Source organism: Lathyrus oleraceus, chromosome 2 (genome assembly GCF_024323335.1).
Source record: "Lathyrus oleraceus cultivar Zhongwan6 chromosome 2, CAAS_Psat_ZW6_1.0, whole genome shotgun sequence".
NCBI classification, from domain to species: Eukaryota; Viridiplantae; Streptophyta; class Magnoliopsida; order Fabales; family Fabaceae; genus Lathyrus; species Lathyrus oleraceus.
This window is the reverse complement of record NC_066580.1, coordinates 134660896-134687959: the sequence shown is the minus strand read 5'-3', so window position 1 is coordinate 134687959 and position 27064 is coordinate 134660896. Positions and strand designations below refer to the sequence as shown.

Sequence of the window (27064 nt, the reverse complement as noted above, 5' to 3'; positions counted from 1 at the left end):
TTTGGGGATCTCGGCATCTTCCTCACAATCTTCATCGGCTTGATTAATTGGCTTATCAAAGTCGTGTGAGACTATAGCAGAATTGTCATTGGTGGTTGTCGAGGGTGATCTGCATGATTTTAGGGTTCATGGTTTTATTGATATGAAAGAAAAAAATGATTTGAAAAGAATTTTAAGAAAATTGAAAATTACCATTTTAAAAAAGTGAAATGAATAAATGAAAGACAAGGATCTCAAAATTGATTGCGAAACGTGGATATTTTCCATTAATGATTAATAAGGAAATTCGATGGGGCCATACAAATGGTTCCCCCATGCCTCGGGCTTGACATGGGTTCTTTTGATTTTTTGATAAAAAGAAAAGAAAACAAACATAGGAAATTACATTTTAATCAGGGTCACTTCCGGTATTTCAATTTCGGTCCACTTGGTGGCACCCCTTCCATCAGTCTTTCTAAACAATCCAGCATCTTCTTCTTTGTCTTCCTCCACGGCACAAATACAATCGTCATCAAGGTAACCAACACTTAAGAAGTATTCAGATAGCGGGAGCATTGATCTCTTTGTAGCTATTTGTGCAGGCTTATTCAAATTTTAGGAGTTGTATCCCAAACCGGTACGGTTCTTGTTGGCAGGTAGCTCAAGCATTCTTCCCCATCCTTTATGATTGTCACGGCGTCCTTATGAGAGGCCATCGGAAATGACACATTCTTGGGTTCATCCCTCGTAGAGATAACCATTTCCGTGTTGACTACCTCGAAAGATTAAAATGGGATCTCTTTCATTTCCCCTTCTCCTTCAACATAGCGGAAAGATGCAATATGACTTACCACAAAATCCTCTTCCCCTTATACCACCACTAGCTTGTTGTTTACTACAAATTTCATCCTTTGGTGGAGTGTTGAGGTAACAACACCGGCTGAATGAATCCATGGCCTTCCAAGTAGGAAGCTGTAAGCGGGTACAATATCCATGACAAAGAAGGTGATGAAGAAAATGTGGGGACCAATCTTCATAGGTAAGTCTATTTCGCCAATCACAATCCTCCTTGAACCGTCAAACACCTGAAACACTAGTTCACTTGGTTTCATGACAAGTCCTTTAATAGTCAGCTTAGCCAAGGAGCTTTTAGGCATAACATTAAGGGAGGAACCGGTGTCCACAAAAACTTTGGATAACATTTTGTCCACACATTCAATGTAGATGTGGAGAGCCTTATTGTGATTTCTTCCCTCAGTGGGGAGCTCCGTGTCATTAAATCCCAAACTCAATCTAGTGGCTATATTGTTGACTACACCTTCAAACTGGAATGCCGAGATTTCTTGGGGGATGTGGGCAACCTTTATAAACTTTACGGGCACATCTCTATGGGCCTCTGAGCACATTAGTAGAGATAACATTGAAATCTTTGAGGGTGTCTGGTTGAGCTGCTCAACCACTCGGTAGTCACTCTTTTTGATGATACATATGAACTCATATAATTCACTGGTTGTCAGAGGATCTTTCCTTGGCGGGGTATTATCAACTTCCTTGCCCTTGTCATGGGTTCATGGACCACTATTCTCAATCGGATAAGCCGCTGTCGCGCACAGGTCAAAACGAGTAATTAGAAAATTGTAATTTAGCGAAAGCGACAACTCGATTATCATATAGCAAGGATTATTGTATTATTTTTAACCTATTGAAGTCAATTTAGAATTTGATCCGCTGTCACGCATGGGTCAAAATGAGTAATTAGAAAATTGTAGTTTAGCGGAAGCGACAACTCGATTATCGTATCGCAAGGATTCTTGTATTATTTTTAACCTATTAAAATTTATTTATGGGGGGGGGGGTTATGGTTTAGGGATCGATTTAGAAAACAAAGTAAATAAGTGATTAAAATAAGCTATTATAAAATAAGCCAATATACTATTTTTGGTTTCTGGATAATCACTGGTTTTTACCTACCAATTCTCTAAGCGGCTTTGATCTCTATTCGATTCAATTTTGATTGACAAGCGCAATAGATATATGAAAGATTGATATTCATGTATTCCAAATTAAACAAATGGATTATTACAATCATTAATTAAGCAAACACGATTTATAAACGTGATTTAACGACAAAGCGACATAAACAACGATTAACAGTTAGGAATGCAATCATACGAATTTAATAAAAAAGATCCTATAAAATACAGATTAAGCAAATGAATTTTCATATAATAGAATTGAAAGAGAAACGAAATTTAATTGATAGGATAAAAACCTCAAAGCCTTGGAAACTCGGTAACAGCAGATTGACTGTAGAAGATTAGTTCCTCTTCATAATCGTACAAAGCAAAAAGTTATCGTGAATAATGTGTAATATGCTATAGTAACACAGCTTTCCTTTTAAACAAAATAAGGATTGCACTTATAATTCAAACTGGGTCGGAAAACATAATCCCGACCCAAAAATGACCCAAAAGAAATTATTTCCTAAAGTACGAAACTTCAACGAATTAAGTGAGACTTATTCACTCTGAATCAGATTTTGGCTTCAAAATAAAAGTTGTATCCCTTTCTCTTATCTTTCCAACGTATATCAAAACGCACAAAATGATATCTTGTAGCTCCAGCTATGATCCTAATAGTGAACAGGTATCAAATAACAGCTAAAACTGAAAATAACAAACGAAAATAGATTAAAGGCAAACATGAACTTAAATCTAAAAACATAATAAAATAATAAAATAAGCAAAACAAACTAGTGAAATGCCTAAGTACAATTATAGAAGAGTGTGCCTCAAAATGCATTGATTAGTGGTGCTGGTGCAAAGATTCTGTCGCTTCTTGTTACACCGCCAGTTCCACTGATGCTTATCAATGGGTCATCAGACTTGATTGGTTCTTCTTGTACTTTTTGCTCGTGGATGTAGACTGGTGTGTCATACATCCAAGGGAAGGCTCTGGTTTCGTTATATGTGAATGGTGTTGGGACTGTTATGATCATTGGAGTAACAGGGCTCGCTGAAAGAGTCAATTGAGAAATATTATATGGTATTTGCAAGGGAGGAACTTCGTCGTACGGAATTTTGAGGGTTGAAACACCCTTGATTGTGGAGGGCTGATCAATTATCAATACTCTTTGGTTTATTAGAGTTTGAATGTAGGCCTTCATAGCTTCATATTATTGTGTTTCCTTCAAACAATATTCACAAGACTGAGCATAAATGGAGAACGCGTTGTTTCTCAATAGAAAATTCTTGATTTCCACAAGTGGGGTCTTCAAATCATTGACGGAGGTTATCACCTTCCTTCCACTGTCCAATTCCACCATGTTCACATTTTTCTTATCATGGGGAGGCATCGGGTTGTTGTTTACGTTTGGGTCGTTAGGCGTGAATGTAATAACCTTGGAGTCGATCAGATCTTGTACTTTGTATTTCAGCGCTTTACAATTTTCAATAGAGTGCCCGGGAGCGCAAGAATGGAACTCACAACGGGCATTTACATCGTAACTAGGAGGAAGAACCATAGGTGGGGGTCCTAACTCTCTCAATTGTACAAGCGATCCTCTTAGAAGGTAAGGTAAAATATGGCTATATGGTATTGGTATTGGGTCAAACCTCCTCCCAGGTCTCCTTAATCTTTGTTGTTGTGGTTGATATTGTTGTTGTTGACATTGATGTTGCGGCTGATAATGTTGTTGATTTTGATGTGGTTGTTGATGTGGTTGATACTGCTATTACTGTTGTGGTTGCTGAATGGGAATAACAAGAGTTTGTTGTTATTATTGAACGGGAGCCACGATGGCTACTTGTTGATAAGTGGGATTTTTAGTTCGGATGATGGTTGTGACACTGGTCTCACCTTCTCTATTTTTACCATAAGGAACAAAGGGTTTCTTTACTGCACTGGATGCACTTGTAGAGTTTTGAATCTTGCCCATCTTGATCATGTTTTTGATCCTTTTGCCGGCTAAGACTAGGTCGGAAAAACACGAAGAGGTGCTCCCCACCATTTTGTCAAGGTATGGGCCTTGTAGGTTACCCATAAACATGTTTATCGGCCCTCTTTCTAGTAATGGGGGTTGTACCCTAGAAACTAATTCCCTCCACTGTTGGGCATACACCTTGAAAGATTCCTCAGACCTTTGAGTCAGATTTTGCAGCTGCGTGCGGTTAGGTGCCATATCAGTATTGTACTGATAGTGCTTGAGGAATGTCTCGACCATCTCTCTCCCAATGCGAATATGAGTGCCTCGAGTTGCATATACCAATCCAATGATGCCCCACTGAGGGAATCTTGGAAAATGCATTAATAGTCGGTCGCCACTGGAATAAGCAACCATCTTTCGGCAGTATGCCCTAATGTGAGTCATAGGGTCACTATTTCCCTTATACTTTTCAAAGTCTGGGACTTTGAACTTGGATGGAATAACAACACCAGGCACTAGGCACATTTCTGCTGTATCAAGACCCAAAGCATCGGTGCTCTCCATTGTTTTGAGATTCTCCTCGATAGCCTTTACCTTCTTCTCCACCTCATTGGTTGTCGAACCGAAAGCGTCGTACTGAGATGCAGACCTTGGGCTGAAGAAAGCATCCAGTTAGTCGTTGATCTCAACGACAGAAGGATTAAGATTAACATGTGGAACACCGACGGGTGCGCCAATATGGACCGGAGGGCCAACTTGAGGAGGAGGAGGAGGAATCGGGGTCTCAACCACTGGAGGAATGGGAGGATTTGCAACATTAGCTCGTTGGTTCATATCCTCTTGCATTTACGCCATGATTTCTTGGCCCCTCGTGACCGCTTGGATTGTTTCCATAAGTTGCTCCATCTAGGACCGTACTTGGGATACCTCTTCCTGAAGTGCATCTTGATTCTATTGAAGTTATTCCATGACTGCTTGCTGGTGTCTTCGAGTATTATACCAGAAAGTCAGCTTTGGGAGTGGGGTTCTGGTCAGAAGTAAGGTAGACATATGAGTTTTATGTTTTTATGTTTTGAAATATGCAAAATGATGCATGATTTTTTTGTTTTTAATGTTGAAGCAAAGCTCTTTTAGTTATTCGCGTTTTAATTGTTGCAAGAACTACTTAACGATTTACATTCACAATCAAAGATAAAGCAAAACACAAAAGAGAGAAACACCAAGCTTTTATTCATCCTTTGAAGGGAAAACAATTTACAATACATGGAAGTTGCAGAGTACAAGTAGTGGAAACAAATAAAATAACTAGATGTCAACCCTAAAAGTGACCCCTTGAGACTTGCGGAGAGCCTCAATATCGGTAATGAGTTCGGCCATCTTCTTCTTGCAGAATTTGACGAAGTGATAGACCTCCTCAGGGGTATTATCTGGACACATAATCAAATCATCCTCCTTCAACTTGTCGGGAAAGTCTTGAAGGGCATAGTTAGTCAGTACTTCCATGTTGGCATATTTGTCCCTCCATTCATTATAAAGGGTTTGGAGTTATGTATGATTCCATCCTTTTGAGTAGTGGCAGTTTCGGCTCCATGGAAACGCTCCTCCCAATGTCTATAGTTGTTTTTCAACTCCACATAGGCTTGGTCATAGATCCCCCTCTTCAGGTTCTTGATTTGCTTGCAAACTCGTCCAAGGTTGAACTGCTCGCATAAGAAGCTTCGATAAATCCTTTCTCTCTCTAGTTGTTCCTTAGCAAAGAGGTCCTTACACTCCTTGAGAGTGGTCTTTAGCTCAAGGATTTGGGCTTCATAGTCTTCTCTCACTTCTTTCTTCATAGAATTAGAACTCTCGACAGTTTTCTCAAGGTCCTTGATGACTCAGAACGCTTGATCTAACTTGTCGTTGCAGAAGTCTATCTCAAAATTAGCTCCTTGTAGAGCTCCACCAACCCACACTATTTATTCTTCGGCTATTCGGAGCCTCTTCTTGCTATCCTCGAACTTTTCACAAACTTTCTTACCCTTATCCTCCAAGACGTGGTTACGTTCCTTGGCACGATTAAATTGGACTCATAATTGAGTGTTCTCCAACTCAAGCTCTTTGATTTGGTTGGTAAGCTTGTCCATGTCCTCTTGTAGGATAGGCTCGGGCTCAGGCATCAATGGGAATGATGAAGGGTCAAACAGAAACATCATCTTAACAACCCTAGACCTCTCTTTTACCCACATATAGTAGGGTTCCTTGGCTAGGATGTTTTTCTTACCCCATTCTTGGTCAATACGAACTATGTCTGTCCAAGCTTTTCGCGCTCTCTTCACATTTGAGTCAAGCAGATCCACGATATTGATGACGAAGGGAATGAAGTCTCTTTCCTCGGGAGGACTCATCATGGCGTACCCTAGTTGTCTCTTGAGTATAGCAGGGTTTTGTAGTTGATACAACCATGTGTTCCTATTAAGGGTACGTTAGGGAACCCTCCACATCTTGCAATGACGTCTTTCGTATCCCATTCTATCTTGTACCATAAGATTGAGTTAGCGGAGAGAGATGCAAACTTTTGAGGCCATTTCAAATTGCTTTGAGCAAATGGTCCATTTTGAGGCATGCGGGCCCTCATCGATAGATGTAACAGAGGAGCACAACAGAGGAAAGCACCTCCCTTCTTCTCATGCCTTGTATGAAAGGTATGGTAGAAGTCGGTAAGTAGAAAAGGCACCAGATTCTTTGTTAGAAAGACTTCAACTGCCAAGTGATCCACGAACTTGTCCATATTTGGGAAGAGGACAATTCCATGAATCAAAAGTGGCAAGGTTGCACTAAAGAATTCGGGTCTTCCTTCTTTGACCATTTCACAAGCATGGGCTTTGAGGAACTTTTGGGTTAAACCCTTGATGGATCCTTTAATGCCCCAATTGGCCACTAGCTTGTTGGCGTTGATACACAAGGCGCGTGAGAGTTTGGTCAAACAGTAACCTTCTTCCAATTTGGGAAAGGGGTTGTATTCTTTGATTGATCGGTTGAGGAGTCTCTCGAGGTCTTATAAGGTTGGAGAGGTTTGGAAGTCGGGGAAAGTGAAGCATCATAATGGGACATCGTAGCATTGGGCCATTATAGTGATATCACCATAATCAATCTTCTCGGTTAGAAGATCTATGATGTTCCCAAAATTGGCTCTAAACTTGTTATCCTTAAGAGCTACGACCTTTGAGCAGAGGACCTTTAATGAACTGATGTCAGGACTCTTGAATCAGAATGTAGAGGTGATTTTCCTTGTTGAAGTATCCACTATTGTGTTGGTAAAAGGTCTTGTAATTCGCATTTGAACAAACTAAAATCTTTAAGAGCTTTTCTTATTAATTTGAAGATGAACGTATGTATGAATGAATGAATTGGTGTATTAATTTCCATAGGTTTTAGGCATGGGTTCAAGGTTTCTACCACTGTGACAAAGCATGGAGTTTAATAATGACTGCTTAGTAAACCAATGTTCTCACTTGTATGATATAATGGTTTTTGAGAAATTGGGTGTAAGACACTACCCCTAGAGTCATGGACTTCCTTGACTGTCAGCCGCTTATGTCAATTTACTTGTCAGACGACTGCTCCATCAAAGTCATCTACTCTAAGTGATATGAGGAAGACACCTTGGTGGCCTATACTATGCGACCATTGGTCTAGGGTGGCCATGGTTAAAGGTTCTACAAAAGGGGTCTTAAGGTCACTGATTCTAGTAAAGGAAAGAATGCTTATGCCGAAAGCACGACGATCATCAATCCCCTTAAAAAAATCTACCACTAAGTGAGGTTCTCGTACGACCCTAACGAGGAAGGAACCTCGTGCACCAATACTACTCAAACTCTCATATCTCAAGAAAAATCTCAGAATCAGGTGGGGAGTCTTTCATACAATGTTTTTCTTTGCAATCATTCTTGCTTCTAAAGTTTCTTCGTCATGGTACCAAGTGAAGCTAGCGGAAATATACCCGAACATATCGCACGCTCGAACATACAACAGAGTCGCCATCGAACTTTATTTATCCCCAAAGGGAAGGGAAAACATCTATAAAACCCGGGGAAAAGATATATACTGGGTAAGGAAGTCGGTTATGCAAGGGAAGGTATTAGCATCCCAAACATCCATGGTACTCCATGGGAACCGTTTTGATTGTTCTCTCTCAAATAGGTGTTATCTAAAGATTACTCGCAAAATAATGGGAAACGGAAGGAGAAATAGATAAAGTGCTCGGTGAGGATTAGGGCCCTCATGCATACGTATCCTCATAGTGCAATGAGGAATTTAGAGCTCCGTAGTTCAAGGAACTAAAGGCGGGAGGTGAAAATGAGTGTGATCAAAGTATGATATGAACCAAAGGATTGTGTTTTGAACTCCAACGAGGGTGAAAAGATGAACCCAAGAGTAAACAAGCATGAACCAACAAGCGAGGGCCTACAACGTTGTATCACTGTATTGGAACAACTGAAAAATAGAGGAACTAGGTGTTTGGGTTAAGGGCCAAACAACTCTTGGTTCACAAGGAAGTACAAGATGAAGCATAAAGGTATAGTGTATTTGGCTCAAAGAACAGGTATATCACAAGGAGTGAATGAAGGTAGAATATGAATGTATCGTGGGATGAACGAGGAAATGCCCTAAGGCAGGAGTGAAGTGACCAAAGTCATAGAATAGAGTATCTGGTGATAAATGACTGAAGAAGTATTGCTTGAAATCGAAAGGTGAAAGTTTATTGAAATCCATAAGAGAAATGGGATTTCTACCATAGAGGGAAACAGCGTTAACCGATACATGGACTAGCAGGCCACCACTGTAGGGTGTTAGCTAAAAAGAAGGAATTAAATGTTTGGGTTAAGGACCAAACAACTCTTTGTAGAAATACGGACTATTCGTTAGGCATCCTAAAAGGGTATATATGGAATTCCAAAGAAAGTGTATCTCGATGTCAAAGACACAGATATGTAACTGGGTGAATGAGTTATGATCGAAGGTAGATAATGAATAGTGAAAGTTATGAATGATGCCCTAAGGCGAAGGAGGAATAATTAGAAGTATGCTCGCCAAGGATTCGCATCCTCGTGCCTACGTATTCTCATTGCGCAATGAGAAAGTCAGAGCAATCGTAGTTCGGAACTACGATAATAGAAAGAGAGAGATATTTGTCTAAGAAACGGGGACTCACAAGACAAATACATCTTCAAGGAAGGATGGAAGTACTGTAGTGCAAGGAATAGTGTATCACTTGCTGGGGAATCAACAATTCGAGATCAAATCAGGATAGTAGCTTGGATCCAAGAGAAGGATAGACTCTTAATCGAAGAGCAAAGTGGCGTTTACCAATACGTGGATTAGCAAGCCACCACTATAAGGTAAAGCAAAAAAGAAAGACTGAATTAAGTGTTTGGGTTAAGGGCCAAACAACTCTCGATCGATGAGGTGGACTGTCGTAATCGTCCTAAAAGGATGGACAAGGAGTCCAAGGAGAAATATGATTGATCTAAAAAACACGGTATGATTGAATGAATGAAGAACGATTGATTGATAAATAAGGTAGCTCGCGAAGAAACCGAGTTCTCCTGCTTACGTATCCTTATAATGCAATATGGAAATTAGAGCTTTCGTAGTTCAGTCTACTAGGGATGAAAGCAAGATGATGGAGGAAAGAAGTGAAATGTGTTTGAGATTGAAATGATTGGAATGGATAGACTTGATAGTTACTGGATGAGAATCACACTAAATTCTATGAGTAAAGGTGGATACGATAAGCAACAAGCCAAACATCTCTCACCTAAAGATATCCAGAATGAGTGTAGGAAAGCTCTAGTCTCATTCCTTCTTTACCACTTAAGGCTCGTGGCGTGTAATTCTCGTCTTAAACTTCAAGTGGAGAAAGAAGAGTCTTTGTATTTGTTTCTTGCAATGATGAAGACCTTATCAATCATTCGATTCGAATTGCACTAAAGTCTATGAATATAGGTGAATATGATGAGAGTTGGGTCATACGTCCCATACCCAAAGATACTCAGAATGGGGGTAGGAATACTCCAGTCCCACTCTTTCTCTATTGCTTAAGGCTCGTATCATACAACTTGATTCATGATTGATAAGTTCCTGACGTAGTCTTTGCTTTGTTGTTTTTGCTTTGTAGTGAGAGACTTGTCAATCGTATGGTTAGAATTGTGCTAATGTCTACGAATAGAGGTGAATACGATGAGCACTGGGTCATACGTCCCATACCCAAAGATATTCAGAATGGGGGTAGGAATACTCCAGTCCCACTCATTCTTTATTGCTTAAGGCTTGTGCCACACACTTCTAACCTTGATTTAACAAGTGTTGAAGATGCCACCTTTGATGTGCTTGAATAATCTGCTGCTTGGTATGACTGAGGATGCCTTGATTGAAGATCTTGTCTTGAGGCCTTGAGCTCCACAACTTGGAAGAAAAGTTTTATTAAGTGACCAAGGGTCTTTTGGTCACTTAATTTAGCTTGTGGGATTATACAGGTTCAAAGGATTTAATTAATCAAAATTTCTTTTGATCAATTTAATCAAGGGTTTTGTTTTGTTTTTTGGGGAACTAGGTCATTCTAATCAAAGTTAGTAATTGTTAGAAACTACCCTAAGGGATCATGCATTAGAAATTAATTGAAAATTCTAAGTTAGAAGTCCTAAGGGAGCATGTATATATTGGTCAAAATGTTGATTAAAAGTCCTGAAGTTGTAAGGAAATGATTAAAATCCTATGTCATATTCTAATCCTAATGGGATCATGTCGTTCTATCACAAAAATACCAAAAATAAGCCCAAAATGGCAAAACGTCATTTGCAAAATATGTCAAATTCTATCCATGACCTAAAGTTGATTAAATCCTAAGGTTGAGAAATTGTGTAATTCTAAATTTAATCAAAAGCTAAATCATTTCTAATTAGAATCTAAAACCTAATTAGAATTCTAATGAAAAGTCCTAACTAAATTCTAATGGAGATTTTATTCCTAATCAACAATTACTAGCCTAATTAAACTAACATTGCTAATTAACCTAATTAAATTATAAAAAGAAATAAAAGAAATTAAAAGAAAAAATTAATTGAGAATGGAAAAGGAGGTGTAAATCGTAAATGGAGGTGTGAGCTGAATTCTGGTTATTGGGCTGCAGGATGAGCCCATTGTTTTATGCAGGAAGCAACTCCAAAAACTGGTGGTGTATGAAGTAAAACTACATTTGGGCTGCGTCTGAGCCCATTCCAGATTCAAGCACTCAAAAGGGGGGTGCGCGTTGGAATTGTGAGGTGAACTAGAAAAAAGGCCATTGGCTTGGTTAAGCCCAACTCAATTTCCTTCTCAAGTCACTAGGGAGGCGTATCTGGTAATGTGTAGTGTATGGTAAGTAAATTGCATGGGCCTAACTAAAATTGAGCCCAAAACACACACCTATGTTGACTTATCCAAGTCAACAGAGTTCAAACGAAACTCCATGCGCGCGCTCACCCTTCGCTCCCTCTCACCGTCCGTCCACCGTGACTCACCGCATCGGCGTCCGTCGTCGGTGCCGGTACTGGCTTATACCTAACCACCACTACCAATAGAAGTATAAATACATTCTAATCATGAATATGGAGATGAAATTTGGAACTGGTCCTTGCATTGGTGAAATCGAATCTAAACATGGAGGAACCATAGCATCTACAAGTTAAATTAAATGGTGTATGGTGCGAATTAATCCCTAATACTATGGGGCTTCTATTTCCTACCTCAGATACCACAACTTGGTAAGCTCAAAGCAAGAAAATGCCACTGAAACGAAAATGACATACCGGAGAAGATGATCAGAAAATCCACCGGTAAGTTTCCTGAACTTGATTATTTCTTCTTCTTCTTCTCTTTTCGTCTCCTTCTTCTTCTTCTGATCTGGAACAGTGAAAAGTGAGGATGTTGTGGCTTAGCTCAAGCAAAATTGAAGCTTCGATGTGAAGCTTCAATAGCTTCTAGGAGAAAGTAGAGCTCTGAATAGGGTGAGGGAAGAGATTGCAAGAGAGAGAATACACAAATTCAAACAGATTTCCAAGCGTTATGAAAATGTGAATGATGAGTTTCTTAAATAGATGCTAGGCTTGGGAATTATTAGCTTTGGAATGAGGTTAGGAGTTAATTAAGTGTGGTTAGGAGTTAGTTAAGTGTGACTCACTGAGTTAACTGAAAACTCAGTTGGTTAATGAGATAGAAACTCAGTTAGTATGTTGGTTTTGATTGATTAATGAATGAGTGAGTTGAAACTTAACTGGATGTTGCAGGTTAGAATTATATTGAGGTTATATTAGAATGGTTTTTAGTGACCTGCTGTCCAAGTTACAAGTTGAACTTAAGTGACCTTGGTTTGGCTTGAAATGATGAAGAATGAATGTTAATGGCTTTGATGCATAAACTGGTTGTAGCAGGTAGCATTGGAATTAGGTGATGAGGTCATTGGATAGAGGTAACCTGCTGAACTGGTAATTGTTAAGTGCAAGTGTGTTTTGGTTTGTATTTTGAAAGATGAATGTGATCCTTGGTCTATGCTTTGGTTCAATGTTTCATGAGTTTAATTTTCACTGTTTGTATTCAAATCCTTGTGTTTGCTTGTTTCTTTTGTTGCAGCCTGATTTGGCTATGGTCTTGCAATGCCCTGCTGGATCCCTTTGTTCAGTTCAGCAGGTGGTAAGAATGGCTTTTATGTGCAAAGCTCATGTTGGTTTTGACCTCTGCAGGACACAGTCACCATTGCATTTTCTTCTAAATTCCTGTCTCAAGGATGGCCATGAGGACAAGTCCTGTGATCCCATTGTGTTGGTGGCTCCACTTGGCTTGTTGCAGGCCTTAAGGTATGTCTCATTTGTGCATTCAACATGGTTTTCCCTCTGCAACTTGATGTCTCATTATGGCCTTTGCAGGATACACTCACTATTCAGGTTTTGACTTGCAGCATCGTGGCCTTGGTGTGTTGCAACAGGTATGAGGTTTGGTTTTGTAAGGTTGTTGGCATGATGCTGTATACATGCGTTTTCAACACCATGAGATTTAGTATGCAGAATGATCCTTTCGACAAATGACGTCATGAGATTAACAGTTCAGTTGAAAAGTGTTCTTCAACATTTCGACAACATAATAATTCGACATTTCGACAAGATACTTGCAGATAGGAAGACGTCTTTGACAGGCGTGGATTGAGGTTATTTCGACAATTCGACAGAGTCTAGAGAGAGACGTCATTTCGACGTAAAGTGTAATTTCAAATTCAAAAGAGTTGTGACGTTTGGCAGAAGACGCGTGGAAGCATCTGGCGAAAAGGAATCATGCAGAAGAGCCAAATGTCATAGTTTTAGGATTTGTTCGTTAATAACAGTTATTTGTTTGTATATAAATAGGATAGTTGTTATCAGAAAAAGGGTGTAAAAATTTACTTGTACAAAATTCCTGCAAATACTCAAAGTACCCGTGTGAGAGAAAAGAGTCATATCTGGAACATGTATGTGTAAACAAACACCAATTCTTTCAAAGTTTTATTTATAAAATTCAAAGTCCTTTACCTATTTCTCTTTACATTTACTAGTCTTTTATCTTTTCTGCATCTCACTTTTCGACACTTTATGTTTTGTTATTTATTTTCTGCCATTTATCTTATTTTGTCAAATTTACATCTATTCAAACGTTTTTAATCGACACCTTTCGACATAGAAGATTTGATAAGCCAAATGAAAGATACAAAAGGCGTTCTAGAGATTTACAAAATTATTTAGATTTGCACATGTCCTAGGATTTGTGTGGTTGATCCTGCAAGTAACCCAATTCTACAAGTTTTGGAAAACCAGAGGTTGTTCGCCAAAATACACCGCGAACAAATTGGCACGCCCAGTGGGACAGTGCATAAATCTAAAACTTAGATAATCTTTAGTCAAGGTTTTTTCTTCGTTGTATGAGACTAAGAAGCGGTAAATTAGCCGTATCTGACGTAGAAAGACCTAAAAGAACAAGAGTAAGAAAAATGGCGAGTCAGCAAAATAATCCAAATAATCCTAATCCAAATGAAGCAATCCCATTATCCAACCCTATCCCTTCGATAGGAGGAAATGTGGGATCAGTCCCTGTGTCAGAGGCTGTGCCTTCGTCAACAGGGTCAATACCAGCGGTTTCAATTTCACAAAATGCGCCTAGTTCGTCCATTAGGACACAACAAATGCCTGTTGGGACACCTCCTCCTGTGGGAAACACTTCTTGGCCTTTTGTGACAAATTTCACCATGCCTCTGCCTGGTAGGGAACAACCATTTGGAATGCCAACTTCGGTAATGGAAAATTTACACAATTCACCGTTATTATATGCTGATTCTATGGCCAATATGTCTTCACCATTACAAGGGTCAGGATATAGCGGAAACATGAGTAGACTAAATCAACAACAACTTTACGTGTCGCCGACAACAAATAATTATGCGCAAGTAATTAGACAACAAATGGACGAGAGTAATCATGATATGGTCCAAATGTTGACTCAACAAACGGGGCGGTGTTTAATCCTCTACAAAACACCACCCAAACCAACCAATTGTTGGCAGCGCAAATGACGCGCATTGCTGACTTTTTCGGGGTTCCTCAAACTCGACGCAGAGAACAAGTGGTTCATAACCCAGTGGTAGCGGTCCAGGAAGAGCCTACGATAAACCAAATACCTTTAGACAATCCTCAGACGAACGGCAGAAACCAAGAGGATGTAGTCAAAACCCCTATTCCAAAAGAACCTAGAAGGATAGTAATCCAGAGAGGCCAAGACGCGGATGCTGTGTTGCAACAGCGAATCCGGTACAATAACCTACCTGGCGAAAACAATTTAGCAACCATGGTCGAAACGATAATGGCACAAAATGGGGTGAACATGGGATTGCAAAGGCCTAGTTACGCTTCCCCACAGTCGGAATATATTCTGCAAGAAGAACTGCCACCAAGGTGGAAAGTTCCTAAGTTCACCAAGTTCTCAGGGGACATTAATGAATCCACCATAGAACACGTGGCACGTTATTTGATCGAAGCGGGGGAAATAGCCCGTAATGAAAATTTGAAAATAAAATATTTCCCTAGTTCCTTGACGAAAAACGCGTTCACTTGGTTTACATCTTTGCCTGCAAACTCAGTATATACGTGGACCCAATTAGAAAGGTTGTTCCATGAACAATTTTACATGGGACAAACAAAAATAAGTCTGAAAGAATTAGCCAGTGTTAAGAGAAAACACTCAGAACCAATAGATGATTATTTAAATAGGTTAAGGTTGCTAAAGGCTAGATGTTTCACTCCGGTGCCAGAACGTGAGTTAGTCGAAATGGCCGCAGGAGGACTAGATTATTCTATAAGGAAGAAACTAGATACCCAGTATTTGAGGGATATGGCACAATTAGCAGATAGGGTGAGACAGGTCGAAAGGTTAAGGGATGAAAAATTCAGAGCAAATAAGAATAAAAAAGAAAGGGTGGCCTACGTAGGGGTTCGCCAAGATGATGAGTACGATGAAAACGAACCAAGTAACTTCGACGAACAAGAGATTGACTTAGTAGAACTAAAACGAGGCCCACCTTATTCGTGTAAAGTACTAACTTCGTCGAACGGAAACCCAGTCGAAACCAATGATAAGTTCCCCAAAAGAACTTATACATTCGACATCACCAAATGTGACGAAATTTTTGATTTGTTGGTTAAAGATGGTCAATTAATAAAACCGCCAGGCGCTAAAGAACCGCCTATGGAACAACAGAAAAAGAGAGGTTTTTGTAAATACCACAATTTTCTGGGCCATAAAACATCTCCATGTTTCCTTTTCAGGGATCTCGTTCAAAATGCTATCCGTGACGGAAGGCTGAAGTTTGGCGATAAGCCAAAACAACAGATGAGGATTGATTCGAATCCCATGCAGCCAGTCGAAGCCCATTACGCTGAACCATCCATTGTGAACATGGTGGAGGTCGAAATTGCTCCTGATGGCAATCTCGAAATGGTGGAAGCTGTTGGAGAATTCGACACAAATATCAACATGGTGGAGATTGCTGATGATCTCGCAAACCAGAACGAAGTTGAAGTTACTGAAGGCTTTGACGACCAGAAAAAGATGGAAACTACTGAAGGTTTCGACAAAAAGGACAGTGATAATGCTGCCGAAGACGGTTTGGTTCGACAAGAGGAGAACTGGGACTGCTTGGGACAGCCAAGTGGGAAGTATGATTATCTCGTGAAATACAATGCGCCGGCAAGCTCTCAGATCGACATCAACACAATCCAACCAAGCGGTTGGGGAGATGTTCCTTCAGACAACAATGAAAAAACAGTTGAGGCAATTGAGAATCTCCCTAATATGAAAAAGAAGGTTACTGAAGACCTCATTATTGAAAACAAGGCTACTGAAGGCCTTGATCCTGATCAAACAAAGACACGTGATGTCGCAAACTGCGTCAACACCATGGGACCTTTCAGCAAAGAGGTCACAAAAATCAAAATAGAAGTTGTGAATGGTCCTACGAAGCCTATGACCAGTGGAATCCTGCGCAGAATAATGGAGGACCCCAAAAGAAATTGGAACAAATGATGTTGCAAACATGGTCCCAGGAACATATCTTGGTGCCGCTGCCCAGAAAAGGAGTTTGATCAGATACCAAGAGGTGTCGAAGTCGAAGAAGAAAGACTCATCAAGAAAATGAACGACTTAAGCATTGCTGACGAACGAAATGTTGGGATAAACATGGTGGAAGTAACTCAGGGAGACCAAGCTAAAGTGGGTGAAGATCGTTGTCGAAAGGAGTACCAAAGGCTGGCTATCCTAAAGAGGAGGAAAATTTAATAGAATTCATCAAGAGGTGCCAAAAGATGAGGACCGAGGTAATGCTATGCCCACGTTGCAGTGCAATCTTCGACAGGAAGGCAGCAACCAATCTGGAAGCAGTGGATAAAGCCAAAAGGAAAGAGAATTGGGGGACAACAAGATATGACCCAAGGAGAAGTGATCATCACCAATGGAGGCATGGAGAAAGATACCAAAACACTTATAAACCATCTAACAAAGCAATGGATGACAAGTGGGTTCAACCCATTAGAGATGCCCAAGGGCAGAAAAAGTGGAGAAAATTCGAGGTTCAAAAAGGCGCTTCGATGGAAGGCAAGAAGGAAATGGAAAAGCACAAGCCAAGACCATATCCTTCAGAAAACTATAAAGGAAAAAACCCTATGTCAAGATCCCAATGGAGAAGATTCTAGAGGCAGAAGAGGGCAGAAAAAGAGACTGCAGAGAAAAGCGTGAATGGGAAAAATGCTGACAGCAAGGACAACGCAGAATCTAGCAACACTCCTCAGATAGCAAGCAGAAAAGAGGCTGCCCACCAGATCAATCCTGGCAGCATTGTCGAACCAGTATCGTCGAAAGATAAGCTCCAGGAAGACGACGAAATAACTGACGACTTCGAATCTGACTCAGAAGCGTCCTTTAATGTGGTCTGCAATGTGGTTTTTGTCCTTCCTAGAGATTATGATAGAGTAATGGAGGTCGAAGACGAAGAAGACGAGATGGAAGAAGAAACAATGGCACACAGGTCCGTCTGCTACTACGTCATGAATAATGGGTGCGTCGAAGAGCAGAATGCTTTCTTCGAAAGACCAGATGATTCCATGTAAGCACATTTGAAGCCTTTATTCATAAAAGGGAAGGTGGAGAATGTTGGTGTAAACAAGATACTGGTGGATGGGGGAGCAACAGTAAATTTGATTCCCCATTTTATGCTAAAGAGGATTGGGAAGGATGATTCAGACGCAAAACCTCACAAGATGGTGTTGTCGAACTATGAAGGGAAAGTAGGAACCACTATGGGCGTCATCCAGGTGAATTTGACGGTTGGAACCATAACAAGGCCAACGATGTTCATGGTCATTGCTTCAAGGGCGAATTACAACCTACTACTTGGAAGGGAGTGGATTCATGGCGTTGGAGCCGTACCTTCTTCAATGCACCAGCGAATAGCCATTTGGAGGCCAGACAAGATTGTCGAAAATATTGAGGCTGATCAAAGCTATTTCATGACAGAAGTAAACAATGTCAACAGTCAAAGTTTCGACAAGAACCTGGCTCACATACCCCCGTGCAGCCCCGCAGAGTTCGATTTAAAGGCAACAGACAACGCCTACTGCTCCATGTACCTTCATCCTACACATGGTTTTCAGTGGGACAAAGAATTAATTGGCGAATCTTACATGTGGGGAACTACTCATATAGCGCCAACGGGATGGGGAAGCGAGTTTGACGATGACGAGTAAAGAATCAGCGCTCGAAAGAATTACGACTTACATAGCCGAAAACAAACTCAAAGAGGCCCTCGAGGCTGAAGTAAAATATATGGCTGTCGAAGCCAACAAAGAAAATTCCAACGAACAATGTCCCCAAAGAGACGTTGCAGAAAATTATGATAACAACCAAATGGGCGAATGGCAACACCAGAAGCTTGACGCCATTTATGATGACGAACCTCTAGGATTCGAAAAAGATCCAGTGTCAACTAACGTGAAGATGGTGGCACAAGATCCATTAGAAGAAGTAAATTTAGGAGTGGGGGCAGAAAGTAGACCAACCTACATAAGCGCAAAAATGGACCCCCAGTTCAAGGTCGAAATAGTCCAGTTGCTTAAGGAATTCAAAGACTGCTTCGCATGGGATTACGACGAGATGCCTGGTCTAGACAGAAAGGTGGTCGAATTGCAACTGCCGATAATGGAAGGGAAAAAACCAGTAAAGCAGACTCCACGACGCTTTGCACCAGAGATTCTGTCAAAAATAAAAGAAGAGGTCGAAAGACTTCTAAAGTGCAAGTTCATCCACACAACCAGGTATGTCGAATGGATTGCAAATATCGTTCCTGTAATTAGTACTACTTTTTATATCATTTTATTGGTCCCTTTTACCAAACTTTGATTTAATTACACACTTTTGTTCTTATTAATTTGTATAAATGCAATTAGATTTAATTTATTTTGTTTTGAATAGTTATTTCACAGATTTTTCAGTTTTGTAGAACTTTTAGATGAAAAAAGCTTTTGGAGTGCAACATCACATCTTGGATGAAGCTTGCAAAACAAGGAAGCTGGATCAGCATCAGTTCGCGCCGCGAACTGTCTTCGCACCGCGAAGGCTGCGAATCCAGCAAGCTGGTTAAGGGCCAAAAGTGCTGTCTTTCAGGAAAAAGTTGTTTTGCCATTTTGATGTCTGCCTTGTAATAGCTTTTCTACATTGGATGAGAATGACCAATTAAGGAAATGTCAACCCTTTTTGTAGAGAAAAATACATTATTCTAGGGCATTCATTCATTATCATTCATACATTGACATTGAGAGATTTTGTAAGAGAGAAAACAAAGTTTTTCTTCTTTAACATTCTGTTTTGTAACAATGATGAAGAGGAGCTAAACTCCCCTTTTGTCAAGATTGGAGGTAGTAGCTATTCTCATATGTTTATGTATTCCATTTGATTTATATATATGATAAAGATTGTTGATGTATTGAATATTGTTTTTGCCCTAAGTTGAAAACCAGATTTGAGTAGTTGTCGAGAGAGATTATTTGAGTCTTGACATAAAACAGATTTTCAAGTAGTGAATAAGTTGTAGAGATAGATTTATTCATTACTCTTCTTTGGTATTAAGCATTAAAGATTGCTATATTGATAGTTAGGTGGAGAGATCGTCTAAGGATCAATATAGTGATTATCACAATATCATTTAGACATAAATGACTTTGAGAGGATACTTGAACATCATCAATAATCTTGAATCTATTTATTTATCATAAGGAATCATAAGCATTTGAAATAGTGAACTCCAATCTTGCCAAGCTTTTACATTAGATTAAAACCATTTTACTGTTTTTAGTGACATTTACTCACAAGATAACTTTCCAACCAAAACAACCTTGTTACTTTCTAAACTTACAACATTTGGATTATAGAACGGCGGTAATATCAACCAATCTCTATGGATACGATATAAAAATATTTGCCGAAGATATACTTTTCAACAAATAAAAGGATCCAATGAATAAGCCTTTGTTTGGAATCCGGCTTGGTAAGCAGATATTTTATCGCCGAGTGGTCAGTGTAGATTACAACTTTTGAACCAATCAAATAAGCTCTAAATTTTTCATGCCATACACTATGCTAGTAAAGTGTTGAATGAAGCACAAGTTAATTATGCAACAACTGAAAAAGAATTACTAGCCATAGTATATGCATTGGAAAAGTTTAGAGCTTATTTGATTGGTTCAAAAGTTGTAATCTACACTGACCACTCGGCGATAAAATATCTGCTTACCAAGCCGGATTCCAAACAAAGGCTTATTCGTTGGATCCTTTTATTACAAGAGTTTGATCTGGAAATTCGGGATAAAAAAGGTTCCGAAAACTTGGTGGCGGATCATTTGTCTCGGTTGGTCAATGTAGACATTACAAACAAAGAAGAGGAGGTGATAGAAGAATTTCCAGATGAAAAACTTTATGTGATTCAAGTGAGGCCTTGGTTTGCTGATTTTGCTAACTACAAAGCAACCGGTTTAACACCGGAAGACCTCACTTGCAATCAAAGAAGGAAATTCTTGGCAGATGCAAAATATTATGTTTGGGATGATCCTTATCTATTTAAAGTAGGAGCAGACAATATTTTGAGAAGGTGTGTAACAATTGAGGAGTCAAGAGACATTCTTTGGCACTGTCACAACTCTCCGTATGGAGGTCATTATAGTGGTTTGAGAACAACCACTAAAGTACTCCAATCGGGATTTTATTGGCCATCTTTATTCAAAGATGCGCATGAACATGCGAAGAGTTATGATACATGCCAACGGAGTGGAGGAATAGGAAAACGGGATGAAATGCCTCTAACCAACATGCTAGAAGTGGAAGTTTTTGATTGTTGGGGTATTGATTTCGTTGGCCCATTCCCCTCTTCTTTCTCAAATGAGTACATACTAGTAGCCGTTGACTATGTCTCGAAGTGGGTAGAAGCAATTGCCTCACCTAAGGCCGATGCCAAAACAGTGATTAAATTTTTAAAGAAAAACATATTTTCACGTTTTGGTGTGCCTAGGGTGTTGATAAGTGATGGAGGCTCACACTTTTGCAATACACCTCTAGAAAAAGTTCTGCAACATTATGGTGTAAAGCACAAGGTGACCACTCCCTACCACCCACAAGAGAATGGTCAAACGGAGGTTTCAAATCGGGAAATCAAACGGATTCTTGAGAAAACAGTCTCGAATTCAAGAAAAGATTGGTCCTTAAAACTGGATGAAGCTTTGTGGGCGTATCGCACTGCCTACAAAGCACCTATTGGGCTAACTCCGTTTCAAATGGTGTATGGGAAGACTTGTCATCTTCCAGTGGAAATGGAGCATAGAGCATTATGGGCTCTTAAGTTCTTGAATTTCGACTCCACTCTAGCTGGAGAAAGAAGAAAAGGTCAACTCCATGAATTGGAGGAATTAAGGAATGATGTGTACCATTCGAATAAGCTGTACAAGGAAAAGGTAAAGGCATACCATGATGGAAAGGTCCGTCATAAGGAGTTTCATGTTGGACAAATGGTATTGCTCTTCAATTCGAGGTTGAAGTTATTTCCTGGTAAGTTGAAGTCGAAGTGGTCAGGACCATTTGTTGTCAAGGAAATACGGAATTATGGAGCCATTGTGATTGAGGATCCAAAGTCACAAGATAGTTGGACTGTTAATGGTCAAAGACTAAAAATCTATCACAGTGGTGACGTAAATCGTGATGTGTGCCTAATTTCTTTATCTGGACCGGGCTAATCGAGGTGTCGTCGAGCTCTTAACGACATTAAACAAAGCGCTTGTTGGGAGGCAACCCAACGTCGTAAGTTTGCATTTTATTTTTCTCTGTTGTGTTGATTTTCAGTTCTGTTAAAATTTTAGAATTTGGGGTTCTGTTTTTCGCAGTTCGCCCCGCGACCCTAGTTCGCGCCGCGAACTGAATGTAGAGTCTCAGGTCGCACCGCGAACACTGTTTTCCCCGCAAACAGTGCGTGACAGAATCACTTAAATTCTGTTAGGTCATTTTCATTTTTTCATTTCAACACTTTTTCAAAACACCAACTTTGCCGCGCGTTCATCTCCACTCTAAAAAACCTACCAAAAACTACAAATCTTCATTTCCCAAATTCCTAATCTTCAATTGCTAGCAAAGAATTAGTGTTTCAAAAGGCATGCCTTCCTAAATTCTTCTTTTCCAATCCCTTTTGGGATTTACATTTAGGGTTGGTTAGAAATTGAAATTTTTTGTAAATTGCCTCTTGAAATCACTATGCATGTTTGATTTATACTAGGATTAGGATAGACTTGGAAACTCTGACTGTTGGGAGTAGGTTGCTTCCCCATTTTTGGAACCCTAGGAAGCTCCTGGAGATTTCCTGGTTCGCGGACTTCGCGCCGCGAACAGGCCTTCGCGCCGCGAACTGGAAATTCCAGAACCTTGTTTTGTGCTGATTGATTGCTAATTCTCTCTATTTGTTTGTGGGTGCTCCGATGTTGAATGCAGATGTCGAAAAGAACTAAAACCACGACACCCCCTCAATCTCGTTCAATAAGAAGGTTCATAAGCGATGAACACGAGGCACGATTCGAGAGCTTAATTAAGAGAACCATATTGCCTAAGAGGTTTATCCGTTTAGCTCCAACTGGGACTTATCATAGTGTGGTTGCGGATTTTGAACGACGAAGATGGATGAAACTATGCGAACCAGAAGCAGCAATCAACTATGATATCGTTCGGGAATTTTACGCAAATGTTATGCATCGAGAGGAGGGGACAACTTTCATCTACCGATCAAGGGTAAGAGGCAAGATTGTTTCCTTTGGAAGGGATGACATTAATTCATATCTGGGTAACCCCCTAACTCTTGGAGAGGGCGAGTGTTGTGAGTACCGTACCATGGAGTCAACTAACAGGTGGAATCTTGAAGCAGTAAATGCTACCCTGTGCATTCGTGGAAAATCTTTTGACCTCAATGATCAAGGCCATCCCAAATTGTGGAAAAGAGAAAATTTTAATTTGGGAGCTAGGGCCTTTCTGGTGCTACTGTTAACTAATATTCGGCCAAGAAGCCATACCACTACAATTCCTCTGGATGTAGGGTGTTTGCTTTACTGCATCATGGTTGGGAAATCTGTGGACGTAGCATCCATCATTGCAAAAGAAATAAGAAAGATGGTTTTAAGTGGAACCAATTTCGGCGGTAAAGCAGGTGTACTCGCATACCCTGGGCTGATCATGGGACTGTGCCGTCAGGCAAATGTTACCATCCCAGAGGAAGTACACTTCTCTATCACCAGTGTGATCAATGGCGCATATCTGAATAGGTTTCTACAAAACCAGAATGATAGGACTGATGCACCTGGAACTTCTTTATCCAGACCCCGAGCCAGACCCCGACCTCAACCTCACACTACCCCAGGCTTTGATCAGATGGCGTTTGCCAATTACTGTTGCGAGAGCTTTGAGGCCTCCAGGAGGTCTCAATCGTTTATCTTCGATGCTATGCAACAGCAGTTCCAGAACACATTCCTGGCACCTGAGGCCCGTTCATTTCCTTCTCAGGCGGAATATGTAGCATATGCTAATTGGCCTGAGGGCAGGCCAGATTTTATGGGGGGAGCAAGAGGTGGTGCAGATCCAAATGATGAAATGGAGGATGTCCTTGGTGATGTAGGTGGTGGCCAAGAGGAAGAGGATTAAGGAGTTTGTGATTTTGAGAAGTTGTTGTTATTTCATTTTGAGTTCTTTGTATTAGTTTTGTCTTTGAAAACTTTTGATGTACTTTTGAGGTGGCTCTTGTTCACCAAAACTTTGTTTTTATTAGTTGTTTGGATATTTGCATGAATGCTATGTGAGATTTTAAGTGTGTTTTAATCAAATTTTGGTTTACCAACATTTTTGTTTAATTGTTCTTATTCTTAAGTCAAGCTTAAAGCAACCAAGAAATGTTCGCAAAGAAAGAAGCATAGGACACTTCGAGTGGTGATGATAAGAATTAGTGTCGGCATTTCAAGGTACACTTTATCGCTTTCTAGACTTAACATGAGTAGTTTGATGGTGTGTGCAAATTCCATATCATAAACTCATTGAAATTTATGTCATTTTTGAATCAAAATAGGACTTAACCAATTGTGAGGAAGCTTTCCATTGTACACTAAAAAGCGGGAAACCGAGCATTATTTCAACTCATTCTTATCATGTTAAATCATGCATCAATCTATTTTTGTGTAAAAAATTTTGAAAATGATAGAGGCATTGTTTGTTGAGAGAAACCACTTAACCAAAAAGTTTGAATCAACCAACCTTGTGAGGAGTAATCCTTAGTTAAACCCCGTTGAGCTTATTTTAGGATTCATTTGATTGATCATTGTAAAATCAATTGAAAATTTTGGAGTAAATGAATCCTAATTTCTTTCGTATCAATTGAACCCTCAAACCGAGTTGTTTACAAATTCTGCCTTTTGCTTATTTCTAAGTAGGGAGCATTATTGAATAAATTTGGTTTTGGAATCTAAAGTTGGGGAGAGAAAAGTGAAAAGTTGATTAGAAACTTGGAAAAGTGAGTTTTTATAAAAGGGTGAAAATATGAAAAGAAACAAGAAAAAGAAATCACCCTTGAAACCATAGAGCAAAGAAAAGAAAGAAAAAAAAAGCAAAGAAATGCTCATGGTTGTGTGGATGTAAAAAGAAAAAGAAAAAAAATAGGGATCAAAGAAAGGGAAATTGTGTAGAGTTGAATGTTTGAGAATGCTCCCTTAGGATAGGAAACTTTGTAAATTCTCTTAATCATATCCTTTCTTGTAACCTAAGCCACATTACAACCTTTGAAAGACCTCTTGATTCTCATTTTTCACATGATTTGGTATTTGTTGTGATAACCGCATGATTTGAGTTGTTGTTGATTTAATTGCTTGGATGAGTGAAAGTAACCCTTCATGTTATTCATCATTATTATGATGTGTGTGTAAGTTTGATTCAATTTTGACATATATGGCTTTCAATTCCATTGAAATGATTTTTGCACTCAACCATTTTCCTTATTCATGTTTTGTCTAGAATTGAGATAGGTGGACTGAGAAAAATTGCCAAACACTTTTGAACCATTTGAATGTCCTTGGTAAATCCTTGCTCCAATCTTTTGTGTCATTGTCTTGGTTGTGAGGGTGGAAACTTTTGTTTAGGGACAAACAAAATGCTAAGTTGGGGAGAGTTGTTAGGGACCAATTAGTACTACTTTTTATATCATTTTATTGGTCCCTTTTACCAAACTTTGATTTAATTACACACTTTTAATCTTATTAATTTGTATAAATGCAATTAGATTTAATTTATTTTGTTTTGAATAGTTATTTCACAGATTTTTCAGTTTTGTAGAACTTTTAGATGAAAAAAGCTTTTGGAGTGCAACATCACATCTTGGATGAAGCTTGCAAAACAAGGAAGCTGGATCAGCATCAGTTCGCGCCGCGAAATGTCTTCGCGCCGCGAACGCTGCGAATCCAGCAAGCTGGTTAAGGGCCAAAAGTGTTGTCTTTCAGGAAAAAGCTGTTTTGCCATTTTGATGTCTGCCTTGGAATAGCTTTTTTGCATTGGATGAAAATGACCAATTAAGGAAATGTCAACCCTTTTTGTAGAGAAAAATACATTATTCTAGGGCATTCATTCATTATCATTCATACATTGATATTGAGAGATTTTGTAAGAGAGAAAACAAAGTTTTTCTTCTTTAACATTCTGTTTTGTAACAATGATGAAGAGGAGCTAAACTCCCCTTTTGTCAAGATTGGAGGTAGTAGCTATTCTCATATGTTTATGTATTCCATTTGATTTATATATATGATAAAGATTGTTGATGTATTGAATACTGTTTTTGCCCTAAGTTGAAAACCAGATTTGAGTAGTTGTCGAGAGAGATTATTTGAGTCTTGACATAAAACAGATTTTCAAGTAGTGAATAAGTTGTAGAGATAGATTTATTCATTACTCTTCTTTGGTATTAAGCATTAAAGATTTCTATATTGATAGTTAGGTGGAGAGATCGTCTAAGGATCAATATAGTGATTATCACAATATCATTTAGACATAAATGACTTTGAGAGGATACTTGAACATCATCAATAATCTTGAATCTATTTATTTATCATAAGGAATCATAAGCATTTGAAATAGTGAACTCCAATCTTGCCAAACTTTTACATTAGATTAAAACCATTTTACTGTTTTTAGTGACATTTACTCACAAGATAACTTTCCAACCAAAACAACCTTGTTACTTTCTAAACTTACAACATTTGGATTATAGAACGGCGGTAATATCAACCAATCTCTGTGGATACGATATAAAAATATTTGCCGAAGATATACTTTTCAACACAAACTTAGGGTATGCATTGATTTTCGAGACTTAAATTCGGCTACCCCAAAGGATGAATATCCCATGCCAGTAGCAGAAATGCTTATAGATTCTGCAGCAGGCCATGAGTATTTAAGTATGTTAGACGGATACTCTGGCTATAATCAAATCTTTATCGCTGAAGAAGATGTTCCTAAAACAACTTTTTATTATCCTGGAGCAATAGGAACGTACGAATGGGTAGTAATGCCTTTTGGTTTAAAGAACGCTGGAGCAACTTACCAACGGGCTATGAATTCCATCTTTCATGACTTTATTGAAACTTTCATGCAAGTGTACATTGACGATATTGTGATTAAGTCAGTTTCAGGAAAAAGTCATATTGATCATCTTCGACAATCCTTTGAAAGGATGAGGAAGTTTGGTTTGAAAATCAACCCACTAAAATGTGCTTTTTGTGTGGAGGCGGGTGATTTCTTAGGTTTTGTGGTCCACAAGAAGGGGATCGAAATAAATGAGAACAAAGCCAAAGCCATAATGGAGGCGAAAGCGCCATCAACGAAAAAGGGGTTGCAGTCTCTGCTAGGGAAAATCAACTTTCTCAGAAGATTTATCTCCAACCTTAGTGGAAAAATGCAAGCTTTCTCTCCTCTACTGCGACTAAAGAAGGAAGACTTTGCGTGGGGGCAAGAACAGCAAGC

At 39.4% G+C, this 27064-nt stretch overlaps 1 protein-coding gene across 1 annotated transcript; it reads right to left on the bottom strand.

Moving 5' to 3' along the window:
* Window positions 1-3757: 3757 nt before the first annotated feature.
* LOC127122258 (uncharacterized) lies at window positions 3758-4468 on the bottom strand. The gene has a single exon (XM_051052624.1). It carries the CDS (start codon window positions 4466-4468, stop codon window positions 3758-3760), a length of 711 nt encoding a protein of 236 aa, XP_050908581.1.
* Between the last annotated feature and the right edge of the window lie 22596 nt (window positions 4469-27064).